Source organism: Chrysemys picta, chromosome 1 (assembly GCF_011386835.1).
Source record: "Chrysemys picta bellii isolate R12L10 chromosome 1, ASM1138683v2, whole genome shotgun sequence".
NCBI lineage: Eukaryota > Metazoa > Chordata > Testudines > Emydidae > Chrysemys > Chrysemys picta.
In genome coordinates this window covers 245,362,274-245,376,170 of record NC_088791.1, presented here as the reverse complement: position 1 = coordinate 245,376,170, position 13,897 = coordinate 245,362,274, and the positions used below count along the sequence as shown (strand labels likewise).

Here is a 13,897-nt window from a genome sequence, read left to right as displayed (position 1 = left end):
GAATACCAGCAACAATAATTAGAATAATCAAATAATCTAAGCATTGTCCTGCTTAGTTCAACACATCACTTAATGGAAGAAATGACCCACCCTCTGGCAGATACAGCAGAACAAGTTGGTGTATTCATCAACAGAAAGACAAGATATATGGCTATCAATGTTCCAAAAGTAACCATTCGAGTGGATGAAGAAACACTAGAAAAAGTATGTCATTTTACCTGTCTAGGGAGGGAGATGTGCAATGATGCCAGCAGGGATAGTCAACAGGCAGACCGTGGGCCAAATCCAGACCGTCAGATGCTTTTGAACAGACCCCAAAATCTTTTTATTTACTTATTATTTTCATTATTGTTGTTTATCATTTTTTCTGCGGTCTGGACCTTGACTATACCTTGATCAAAAAATTTGGACTTTGAAAAGAAATTGACTACCTCTGATGGTGACTATGCTAGATGTCAAGCAAAGAATATCAAAAGCAGAAAACAACATTCATAAACTTGAAAAGATTTGGAAAGGTAGTATGATTGGCACTGACACAATTACGAATTTTTAACATCAGCATTGTCTGTCCTACTTTACAGAGCAGTCATGGAAATCTATTAACAAATGTTGATAAACTCATTTCAAAGTAAATGCCTTTGGAAGATCTTCTGAGTCCATTAGAAAAAGTTTCTTTTAACATCAGAAATTCTAAGTAGACCAAACCAATCTAAAGCATCAAATATGGTAAGAAGACAACAGACCTACTTAAGACCTGATTTAAGGATGCCACCAATACGACTTCCATGGCAAGTGAAAAGGTGGACACTACCTGGAAAGAGAAAAGGAGGGCAACCTAGAGAAATATTATGCAAAACAATAGGCAAAGAAGCCAAATCCATCAACATGGTACTTGGAAGCCTGAGAGAACCAGCACAAGACTGAAATATATGGAAGAAACTAGTGGCTGTCCTATGCACCCGAATGTGTGGGAGGATAAAGAAAAAGATGATAATTGAAGGGAGCCACTTCATCAGAAGATTTCAAGGCCAGTCCTACACTTTCTCCTTCTCATGGTAAATGACAGAGAAAGAATACTGTATTTTGCATTTAAATTATTTCATCACTTAGGTATTAAAAATTGAGCTGGGATTTCTTTTGTATACTGCTGACATAAAGAAATTTTAAGGTAGTTACTGAAACTATTTTAATATTTTGTGTCTCAGCCTATCCCTTAAGAAAACTGCTTAAAAGCTTTCAATTAATACAGTTTTTACATGGTAAAGTATCTAAAATATGTCTACAGCATTACAAAGTTCAGTGTTCAATTTAGACTTCATGTTTTAAAACATGCATAACATATCATCTTAGTAACTGTCGACTCTAGAAAGTTTATGCCTTACCCAAGTGAAGGACCAAACAACATACATCTTCACCTAATAACATTACTTCTTAGTGCTTATTATTTCTAAAGTGAACCTAACTAGATGGTTTCTACAGTGAATCCAGAACTAGTATTGTGAGTTATAGAACCATTTCCAAGGTCCAAGTCCTGAAGCATTCAAAGTAGAGCTTTATAGAGAATGCAGAACCTCATTATTCCATCATTTACAGAAGAAGGTGCAAGGCAATTTCACTCTTCTGAAGCAATAATTTCCCAAGTTAATTGCCCTTGACTTTTGCCTCTTTTAGATGGTTAGCAGTCCTCCTTAACGGGATCAAAACATAAAAAACTCCCAACAGAATGGGGCGGTAGAGAGCTAGATACAAGATATCTTATGGAGTTCACTTCAGGAAATGTGTTAGGCACTCAAATATCACAGTGGTGGATGTAGTATAAGAACCTAAACAGGTTTTTAAAAAAAAAAGTCAATTCTGAAGTGGTGGCCATCTTTGATGGAGAACAAATTAATAAAGTGAGACCTCTTCAGATGCCATTGTTCAGTGTCTAGCTAATGGTCTTCATCTTGCACTTTGGGTTCTATAGTGTATTACCTTAAGCGATGAATTTCTTCTAATATTTTTAGTATGCTACATAGCACCCTAATATTTTCAAGTAAGTTTACATAACACCCTAATGTTTTGCATCGGACCTATTTTCTTTAAGCTGAAGTTGCTGTAGAGGAGAGTTCTATTTTACCTAAATTATACCATAGTCATCTCCATGTTTTCGAGTGCTTTACAAAGCTTACATAAGTGGATGAGTAGATTCTTGCTTCTCTTCTAGTTATTACTAGTACATATTAAAGGATTTATTTTAGTGTTGTGGAGCAGCTGTGACAAAAGTATGGGGTTTGTTTTGTCCTGGAAGTGACCATTCTTGGCAGCAGTAAAAGGAGAGTTCCAGAGCCACAAGCTGACTGGTGAGAGAAGGTTTTGTCCACTGCTCCCAAGAGTCTCACGCTTGTAGCCAGTGCTTCCATTGACTGAGGAATGCAGACATTTTTAGCAGATCTTTGAGGTAGCTCAGGTCCTGCCCATTGAAACTTTTAAAGATCAGGACTCTCTCTTCCCCCTGGAAACACATCTGGCCAGTTCTCATCTGGTTTCTAATCACCCATTCCTAAACAAGGCAACAGAGAGTCATGATGTTAATTATCATTCCTAGTCTTCTAATAAGCAAATGAAGAATCATCTCTGACTTCAGATAGCCACATCTGTTGGAAATGCCTTTTACCATCAAAGGTGCCAGGAGACTCTGGTGTCTCTTGACACATGAAGATCTGCCTTGGCAATCAGTTTATCCGTTACCTCCAGGCTTGACCTCTGCAAGGCATTGTATCTGGGAATGAAATCAGGGGTCCTGAGAGAGCTCCAGTTGGCTCAGAATACAACTCCTCACCTGCTTAGGAACACAGATTGCTGTAAACATGTCACTCTGGTGCTCTGGTCACAGTACTGGTTCCTCATTGAATACCACTATTATTTATTATTTGTATAACTGTTGCCCCTAAGTACCTAGTCAATAACTAGGACTCCATTGTGCTAGGTGCTGGTGAAACACAGAACAAAAGGATGGTCCTTGCTCACTGAAGTGTTACTGACAAAATATTTGTTCAGCTGTTGAAAGTTTAAATACCTAGCCCATTAGTATAACCAGGCAGAGATTGTAAGGGCAGGGAACAACTGACATGCATTGTCAATTAACTTCCATTTGTTTTTAATAAAAAAAATAAGCAACTTGTTAATACTGAAATACACTTTATTAAATCCACATCATTTAGTTAGTTATTTAGGTCAAAAATGATGTAATCCTGTTCTCCATTTGAAATGTCTGATCTCTGCTTTAGTGAGTTACTGTAGCAAGGCAATCTCTATGTTGTTGTGTCAGTGTGAGGAGCAATATATGTAAGCAGTATTCATGCAACAGTATAAAAACAGCAGAAACTTTTGACATCTTACATATGTACCAGTTATCACCACCCATACCTTGGAGAAATGTAAGGATCTTTCAAATGATGAATACATAATTGCTTCCACACGTCGTAGGGGAAAGTTGCTTTCTGAAACAGCATGTGCTATAAGCTCTCCCACCCTTTCCCCTGGTACATGAGATCATAAATCTTACAACAGAAGACAAAGGCGGGAGATGTCCCCATAGCATAAAGCAGAAGGTTCATTGAATGAGAACTTCATCCATTACTGTACACTGTCTGAGATATGTGCTTGCAGGGAAGGGAGTAAGGGGTTGTTTCAGTACCCCTCAGCCATCTGGCACTGCATTATGGGATACTGGCCTTGGAAAGGTGAGACCCAGCCTAGGGTATAATTTTTGTCCAATTTACTTTCTTCTCCCTCCCTTCACTTTTCCTTCCACCCCTTCCTACCTGTAGTCTGGGAGCACTACTAATATAGCTGATTCAGTGCCTTTTTAGCTACTCTTTTTTTCTAAGTCATGTTCTGTTCTGTCTGCTTATAATTATGCAGAGTATAATGTTGACCTCCTGGTGTATTTTTATTTATTTTGGGAAGGATGGGAGATGGAGGGACCAAATTGTCTGCTCAGTGATTTTTTGAGTTTTATACATTTATAAATTGCCTTTCAGAATACAAATAAAATACATAAAAGAAACATGTATAAACAAATATCAGGTTATATGTGTATTCACTGAAAACAGGGTCTGACCTGCTCTGCCTATTATTAAGGTTGCCCATAACTTCCTATTCTAATACCAGTTTCCAGTTGCTTATAATTTTCACAAATGTAGTTGTTTTGGCTGAAATTTTCCATGCTTGCTGTCCAGTCTGTTTGGAAAATTTCAACCCAAATGATTCTGCAGTTTGAGACCTAGATTAGGGGAAAATCAGTTGTTCTGTCAATGTTTTTAAAAAAAATATTCTATCAATCTTTTATTTGAAAAACTCTAGCACCCCGAAGGTTTGGAGCAATCCCTTGGAATTTGGCAGATGGGTGGCCTTTGCCATCCCTGTGAAAATCCATTCAAATTTGGCCACATTGTTAGCATTTTAAAAATTGCAGTTCATATATGCTCAGCGTAGATTTGCTACAGCTTCTTGGCCAATAACTCTGAAGATTCTGTGCACTGAGCATTCTCCAGGCTAGGGCTGATTCATTTGTAGGTCTGGTCTGCTACGGGCTGGGACCAGGCACCAGAAATGAGAGCAAGAGTCTCTCTCCTGTGCTGTCAGTGCCTCTCCAGCTTCCTCCTCCAACCAGTGAGGAGGAAGTTGCCTGATTCAAATGAATAAGGGACAAGATCGAAATGTGGGGGGACCGGAGTAGAAGATTGGGACACAGAGTTCGGGGAGACTGGGACTGGAGACTGACAGATGGGGGGGGGATGAGAGGGGATTTGGGATGAAGGGAGCCTGGGGTTAGCTGGCCAAGGAGCCTGGGAGCCAAAGGTGGTGGGGACTGGCTGGGCAAGAAGATGAGACTGGCTAGGTGAAGAGAATGGGACTGGGATGAGGAAATGAGTGGGGAAGAAACAGGCCTGGTACAAGGACAAGTAGGTGGGGGCAGGGTAGAAGGGATCAAGTTGGGGTGCAGAGAACAGGCAGAAGTCTGTGCCCACTGGAGCACCCTCCTCTCCTGAGCCTGGAATGGAACCCAACATTCCAGTGTCTCACCATTCCTCTGAGGTTAGCAAATATAGACAAGCTCATGAAAAAATTAATAATTCTGTATTCAGAGCAGGGATTGAATAGTGTGCAGCAAATAAATCCTGGTCCACACACTGAACAATGAGGAGAAAACAAGAAACAACATATTGAATAACTGCTCCTTAATTGAGCACCATCCCTCCTTAATCGAGCTCCCAGTCCTCCTCATTTTCCCCTATGCCTCAAGGTGGGGCTATGGTGACATCATGTCAGATGCTCTAGTTCTGTGTCTATGACGCAAGAAGCTATGCAGAGCCTGGGAGCATGCTGAGTGAAGACGGCACGTGGGACGCTCTCTGTGGGACTTGGCATCATGCTTAATGCAGATGGAATGTTCAGAAATTTTAGGCGCAAGCTTCTGATAAACTGAACCTGTGGAAATGGCAATTTTCAGAGGTTTAAAACTTTGTCAAATCTAAATGATTTTTCCTGGGGACAGCAAAGGGGACACCTCACTCCAGGAACATCCCCATTCCAAATTACAAAGCTCTGGAGGCACCCGAGCTCCCAAGAATCAATAAAAAGACATTTTAACATGGTCAAAACTACTTATTTTCCTGTAATAGTGTTCTCTAGACCTTCTCCCCCCCACCCTCTCTCTCTCTCTGAAACATTCAAATTTCAGCATGAGGAAGAGAGCAAGGCTGGAAAATTTCAGCCCGAATGCTTAGTGTGGCAAAATTACAATAAACTGAAACAAGACATTCTGAATGGAAGGTGTTATACAACTTTAACCATAAGCTTCACTACCAGTTTCACTTATAATAAAATGCATGCGGTGGTAGTATTTATTTATTTATTTGTATTGCTGTCCTGCCCAACAGCCCTAGTCCAGGATCACGACTCCATTGTGTTGAGCACTGCACAAACACCGAACAAAAAAACTGACGCTGACCCAAAGTGTTTACAATCTAAGTATAAGACAAATGACAACAGATGGAGTGCTATAACGAGACAATACTGGTCAGTATGAGGGGCTGAGGTCTTAGCACACCAGTGGGCCAACCACTGTCAAGGTTTTTTTTGTAGGCATCATCACGAAGGAGAGTTTGAAGGCGGATAAGCAGATGGCTTTGCAGTTGTTTACAGGGAGCTCTTCCCAAGCATGAGAGGAAGCACAAAGGTTCCTGCTTGTTTGAAAACTTAACAAGTAGGTGATGGAGGCTGGCATCATTGGCCGATAGGAGGCAGAAATTGACTTCCTGATAGTGAATGAGAGATGCTAAGCTGGGTAGGAATGGGTCCTGTAGTCATGTGGTAATGCATAGAGCTAGATGAAAACTTGTATTTATCATGTACTTTTGACCATCTTACATGCCCTCTGCCTATTGATCCATCTTTCACTGGACTTAGTCTAAATTCCAAACCTCTGAGCTATTTCAAACAGCTTCCATTTTTTAAATAAAATTGCTTAAAAAATGTATGTATTTTTCCAGACTCTGTGGAATTTCCTCCTCAAAATCACACTGTTAGTATTGAGTCTTGGACCAGTGGCATGTGTAAGGTTTGATATCTTGCAAATCTTCAGAGCCATTAGGAGGAACATTGTTACAATTAGTATTCTTTCCAGTTATTGTTTATTTTGTTTTAATGCCCACATATGATTTACAAGAAGAAATGGTAAATTTTACACAGCCCTAGCTACTGCAGTAATAGACAGTTAATGAAAATTCTCTTGTAGTTCAAGTATTAAACCCTGCTACAGTGTTTTGTATCTGAAAGTCTGCGGCTGAATGTTCAGCAAAAATAGATGCGCTGCATGGTGTATTGTCTGTAGAATTTTAAGACAAGAAGTTTGATTTCAATGTTATGTTTTTGCTTTGAAAAGCAGGGAAAGTGGGTTTCCTCCAAAATAGAAAAAGAAACAAACTCCAACTGTTACAATACAAAATTGTAAACTGATAGTGGTTTGGGGCCATACTATTGAGATGACCAATCTGAAAGCTATGTATGAGTGGTCCCTGTGGCTCCATGCAGGATTTGCCTGTGCAGAACAGCTTGCAGGATCAGGGCCTGAGAATGGATGCAGGAGCAACCCTGAGGTTCCTTGACTGAGCTACTGGCATGTGTTGTGGAGATGACTAACTTGATCTGCAGAAGTGGAATGCATCCCGTCGTTAGAACCCTCAGGGATCAGTGTGTGAGTTAGCCATGTGTGCGGTATAGTGAACCACATGGCATCAGGCATTAACAGAATTTTCTTATCCATTTAATAATTAAACTATTTAACAATTCGAATCTGTCCTAATCGGATATCCGCATTCCCTAGGTGGAGTATATAGGTTAAAAAAGTAAGAAGTCTAATAAAAAATATAAAGACATTGTAAATCATCATGAACCCCAAAATAAGCTACAGCTCATTATTTGAATGTTTGCATATTTTGCGTGGGTTCATGTACTGGTAAATTTACAGGACTAGAATCCACCTCAGATAGAGTGGATTGGTCAAGTTGATGAGTTAAATGCTCAAAAGCTGTATGTACCAGTGATACAGTTATCCTAAACCAGAAATATGAGTTAAGGGCTGCTTGACTTGGTTCTGGGAAGCTCAGGGGCAGTGGAAGCCTTTCTGTGGTAAAAGAAAATAAATGTTCTGTTTTGGTTGATACATATGTTGTTTAGCTTTTCTTTTGTTAGTATTGTTTCTTTCCTTTCTCATTACTTTTGGAAGCCTAGTTCCACTTTTTGGCTCCTGTAAATATGTAGCCCATACTTTTGGCCAACTTGCAGTGAGGAAAAAGAGGATAGGTTCCTAAGACCTATAATAGAATCATAGAATATCAGGGTTGGAAGGGACCTCAGGAGGTCCTCTAGTCCAACCCCCTGCTCAAAGCAGGACCAATCCCCAACTAAATCATCCCAGACAGGGCTTTGTCAAGCCTGACCTTAAAAACCTCTAAGGAAAGAGATTCCACCACCTCCTTAGGTAACCCATTCCAGTGCTTCACCACCCTCCTAGTGAAAAAGTTTTTCCTAATATCCAACCTAAACCTCCTCCACTGCAACTTGAGACCATTTCTCCTTGTTCTGTCATCAGGTACCACTGAGAACAGTCTAGATCCATCCTCTTTGGAACCCCCTTTCAGGTAGTTAAAAGCAGCTATCAAATCCCCCCTCATTCTTCTCTTCTGCGGACTAAATAATCCCAGTTCCCTCAGCCTCTCCTCATAAGTCATGTGCTCCAGCCCCCTAATCATTTTTGTTGCCCTCCGCTGGACTCTTTCCAGTTTTTCCACATCCTTCTTGAAGTGTGGGGCCCAAAACTGGACACAGTACTCCAGATGAGGCCTCACCAATGCCGAATAGAGAGGAATGATCACGTCCCTCGATCTGCTGGTAGTGCCCCTACTTATACAGCCCAGAATGCTGTTAGTAAATTAATAGTAAATATTAATTCAGGAGACCACACTTAGATATCTAGAATTTTCATCCACCATAACCCACAATATTTATCTGTATTGAATGTAGCTAACAATATGTAACTCATTTATGATAAACCATCAGTGCTAAATAAGCAAGACATATTTCCATATCACTTTACAAACCTAGAATAAAAAAGCACCATCATTACAATATGACAATAAACAAACCATGATCATATGTAATTTTTACACGCACAACATGCAGAGCTTCCTACAAACTATATAATTCTGCATCAATTTATATTTGTTTTCTTTCATTATTGCTGTGTTCTGCTACAGTATATATTATAGCATATACAAGTTGCCAAATATACCGAAAAATTAGCAGTTCAAGTAGTCTATCTTGTACTTGCCTGTCATTTTCATTTCTGTTGTGATTGGCTGGCAGTCAAGTGCTGGCATTACACAATTGGTTTTGATAGGAAATTACCGGAGCAGATCTCTTTATTTGTACTCGGTGACTGCAGCACATGAAGCTGAACAGAGCAGAAAAACAAAGCTCATCTTTACACAAGAATTCAAGTGTGATCTTTCTCACAGATGTTTCCATTTCAAAGAAGTGCATCTTATCTTACCTTTATAGTGTATAACTTTGAGCTCTTAGATGCCTTAAGGATTTTTTGCCTTGGTGAATATAACAATTGCCCTAAGAGAAGATTTCTAACATGGACGACTATGAGAATTTCAGATGGAAGAACTAATGTAATACATGGATCATAAAAGCTTGAGTTTTTGAAGGGATTAAGACATGAGTAAAATAAGAAGCCAGTCCAAAAAAGGAATAAGAAAACAGATGCAAAAGGAAAATGGTTTTGTTTTTATCCAGGAATAGTGATACTGAAAACTATATGAAAGATGGATTATACTGGCAACAAAAATCCTGAGAAATCAAAGGGGTTTATATTCCACTGAAATAATAATAATTGTTCAGGGTATGTGAAACCTTGCTTCCTGTGGATAAGCACAATTTACGGCTTAACTGACTGACAAACTGCATGGAATCCTTTTGGGAGTGCTGCATCCTCCTAATGGTATATCAGATATATTCATGTGTGTATTTTAAATAAATAACTTAAGGCTCAGCACAAGAAAGGTTAACCTACTATTTTTTTTAACTGTGAAATATTACTAGAGAATATCAGACCATTTCATCTGTATGTTTAACTACAGGTTTTTTTGCTCCCCCCAAACTTAGTTTACAAGATGCTGGAATTGGATTTATCCTTGTCATAGATCGAAGGCAAGACAAATGGACCTCTGTGAAAGCCTCCATACTGCGAATAGCGGTGAGTTCTTTTTTCAGTTAAGGCCTTTATGGTGGTCCTTCCAGGTTGAACATATCTCATATATAAAATGCAGTAAACATTTTTTCTTTTACCAGTGTTACAGTATAACTTTTTGTTAAAGAAATACATTCTAACTGTTCTTTCTTCTGTTTCTGATTTAACCCACCAATACCCAGTGGTATGGTGTACAGCTGGGGTCAGCAACCTTTCAGAAGTGGTGTGCCGAGTCTTCATTTATTCACTCTAATTTTAAGGTTTCGCGTGCCAGTAATACATGTTAACGTTTTTAGAAGGTCTCTTTCTATAAGTCTATAATATATAACTAAACTATTGTTGTATGTAAAGTAAATAAGGTTTTAAAAATGTTTAAGAAGCTTCATTTAAAATTAAATTAAAATGCAGAGCCCCCGGACTGGTGGCCAGGACCCGGGCAGTGTGAGTGCCACTGAAAATCAGCTCACGTGCCACCTTTGGCATGCGGACCATAGGTTGCCTACCCCTGGTGTACAGTATGCTTATAATGTGGTCTGCAAAGTAACTTCATCCCTACCTAGGTTCAAATGGAAAATAGCTTTTGCATTGGTAACCCAAAGTTAATAGAGCTGAGCTGTGATCATTTCACTGATCAAACAAGATTTGGGTGGTGATTGTTGTTGTTGTTCGTTTTATGAGGAGGATGATTTTTTTAAAATGTCAGTTTTGGTTTAAATTGAAACCGTCTCAGTATTCGTTTAAATATATGAAACTCCATCTACAAAAGTACATTTATAGGAGGAAGTTCTGTGGTTTAATATTTCAAAAGGTAGATACTACATACATTTACAATCTGCTAATTCTGGTAACATAGTTTTAAAACAGGTTTCAAAGAAAATTCAATGGCAGGTATTTTAAGTTGTTTCAGCATGCATTTCATAACTTTAAAAAAAAAATTACTAGAGCTTAACTAACACCTTTCAGTTATTAATTTTTAAAAATTAAATATAAACAGAATTGTTAAACAATACACGTTATTTTATTACCTAAGCTGCAAAAGAGAGGCATGTCTAATAATAAAAAATGAATATTCACTTGTACACTGAGCAGGTCCTAATCATAACCCTTTCTTATATTTTTTGCCTCTTTCAATCTTGTCATGCTGGCATTAATTACCAGTATTTCAGAGTGTTTACCAGTAAGTGCAAAACCATAGCGCTGTAACCATTTTCTGTGTAAGCGGTTTTCCTCCTGGGAGGTAAAAGCAAGTCAGAATCAAAGCTGCAAATTATTTGCCATCTTGGCATTGCTGCTTTGTTCTTGTGGCATTGCCACAAGGCTTCTTGTCTGTTGTAGCATAGCAATTTGTTTAAATAGGTTTGACAATATGATATTCCCATAATAGGACTTGGGATTTTCTGGATGTTAAAATATGTTTAATAAATCATTGAAAAAATGCTGCAAAAATGAATCCTGATAGTACTTCATGAAAATTTGAGACTCAGCATTGAGAAGATTCCAGTACTGAGACCTGAAAAGAGCTGAGTTTGGAGTGGTTGGGGGTGATTAAAGAAATGGAATTCACTCTCCGGTAGTTTGTGAACTGTTCCCCAAAATCCAGCTTTTCTGCTTGATGTTATAAAATCACAGTTGGTTGCAAAATTGCCTTTGATGTTGGGTTCTTTAGCAGCCATGATAAAGTTTAGAGATTACAGTAAGCTCTAATGTTGTGATTTTAAGCACCAGGTCCATATGAAGTGCTCCATGTGTTGAAGAAATGGGAGATTTTTGTATTTCACACAACATAGAACCTGAATACCTACTCACTACGATACATATGAGACCTGTAATTGCAACGACTGCAATGGTAGCTGGAGTCTTTGCTTGAAGGAAGTTAAGCTTTAAAGGCAGAACCTAGCAAATATGCATAGGCTGTTGCAATGGAATCATAAATGTTCCCTTCTCTCGTTCAGTCCTGTTCTGTGCGCTATTTTAAAAAAATCAACGATTCCTTAGCTGAAGTTGCACACGTGCTCAGCTTTGGCCTAATGCTGCTTCCGTTGATGTCAGTGACAAAACTCCCGTTGTCTTCAGTGCCAAACACATTTGAAAATTCCACTTTACCATCCCAGATAAAAATGTCGTGGCTAGATAAAGATGACATTGTGACTAGACAGGATAAGAACGGCCGTACTGGGTCAGACCAAAGGTCCATCTAGCCCAGTATCTGGTCTACTGACAGTGGCCAATGCCAGGTGCCCCAGAGGGAGTGGACCTAACAGGCAATGATCAAGTGATCTCTCTCCTGCCATCCATCTCCATCCTCTGACAAACAGAGGCTAGGGACACCATTCCTTACCCATCCTGGCTAATAGCCATTAATGGACTTAACCACCATGAATTTATCCAGTTCTCTTTTAAATGCTGTTATAGTCCTAGCCTTCACAACCTCCTGAGGTAAGGAGTTCCACAAGTTGACTGTGCGCTGCGTGAAGAAGAACTTCCTTGTATTTGTTTTAAACCTGCTGCCTATTAATTTCATTTGGTGACCCCTAGTTCTTGTATTATGGGAATAAGTAAATAACTTTTCCTTATCCACTTTCTCCACATCACACATGATTTTATATACCTCTATCATATCCCCCCCTTAGTCTCCTCTTTTCCAAGGTGAAGAGTCCTAGCCTCTTTAATCTCTCCTCATATGGGACCCGTTCCAAACCCCTAATCATTTTAGTTGCCCTTTTCTGAACCTTTTCTAGTGCCAGTATATCTTTTTTGAGATGAGGAGACCACATCTGTACGCAGTATTCGAGATGTGGGCGTACCATCGATTTATATAAGGGCAATCATATATTCTCAGTCTTATTCTCTATCCCCTTTTTAATGATCCCTAACATCCTGTTTGCTTTTTTGACCGCCTCTGCACACTGCGTGGACATCTTCAGAGAACTATCCACGATGACTCCAAGATCTTTTTCCTGACTTATTGTAGCTAAATTCGCCCCCATCATATTGTATGTATAGTTGGGAGTATTTTTTCCAATGTGCATTACTTTACATTTATCCACATTAAATTTTATTTGCCATTTTGTTGCCCAATCACTTAGTTTTGTGAGACCTTTTTGAAGTTCTTCACAGTCTGCTTTGGTCTTAACTATCTTGAGCAGTTTAGTATCAAGTGTATATCATGGGAGACATTTATGAAAGTTTTAGCAACTGCTAACTAGAAATTCACTTTGCTAACAAGAAATGCACTCACTTATATTTGTTTGTTGGGACTGCTCCAGTACACAAGTTTTGTTTGCGGCGCATAGATTCATTTAATCATGAAACAAAATTAACTTAATGACCCACTGAAATTTTGTTTCAGGTGCAGAGACTCTGCATTAGCAGTGGCAAACAAAGAGCTAATGCCCTTATAACAGGGCACGCTCCCCGCTGGGGTGTCCTTTCAGGGCTGCGTCTGGGGATTAGTTCTGCCCAATGTGATGCCCCCTTCCTTCTCTCAGTTCATGATACAGCTCCTCATGCTCTCTAGGAGTTGCAGTGTTTCCGCTTCATGGCTTGGCCCTCTGACCAGGCCACTATACAGTTTTCCCCTTCCAGCTGTCCAGTGCCATTCCAGATAGTCTTCTGATTCAAGACTGTGCCTCTTTCCTAGTGGCTGGTAGGAGAACCTGAGTCTACCTGCTACTCTGGGTTCCAACCCAGGGACCCTACTATAAGTAGCCATGGTCTGTACCGTCTCAACTTTTGCTGCTGTTTTCCTGGGCCTCTTCCTACTCTGCTCTCCACAGGCTTTCTTCTACACTACTCCTCTGGGTAAACTCTTCCCTTAAGGTCAGGCTGCTAGGACTTCTGTTCCACCCCTAGCTTTCCTCCTTTTCTCCTCACTAGGCCCAGAGAGTGACTGCAGACCTTCCCACTACAGCCCCCTTCTGCTCTCACTTCCTGGCTTTATATAAGCCCTCTCCTACTTCTGTCCCAATGGGCTCCATCTCCAATTAGGACTTGTCAGTCAAGCCTAAATCTCTCCCCAGGTGAAGCCTACTGGGTTACGGGAGAACCTCAGGGTTGTGAACACATCAGGAATGGATGTTGTTCATAACTCTG

The 13,897-nt window shown here is 39.7% G+C and overlaps 1 protein-coding gene across 29 annotated transcripts in view; it reads left to right on the top strand.

The window, feature by feature from the left end:
• MCF2L (MCF.2 cell line derived transforming sequence like) overlaps positions 1-13,897 on the top strand; it is a 278,619-nt gene that overhangs the window by 201,906 nt on the left and 62,816 nt on the right. For 28 of the 29 annotated variants that reach the window (XM_042861425.2, XM_065581010.1, XM_042861416.2 and 25 more), the window contains one exon: positions 9,721-9,811. In XM_042861425.2, the coding sequence (XP_042717359.2) occupies positions 9,721-9,811 (91 nt within the window). Of the gene's footprint in view, positions 1-9,540; positions 9,557-9,720; positions 9,812-13,897 lie in introns of those variants that run through there. The other variant, XM_042861426.2, reaches the window with a different exon arrangement.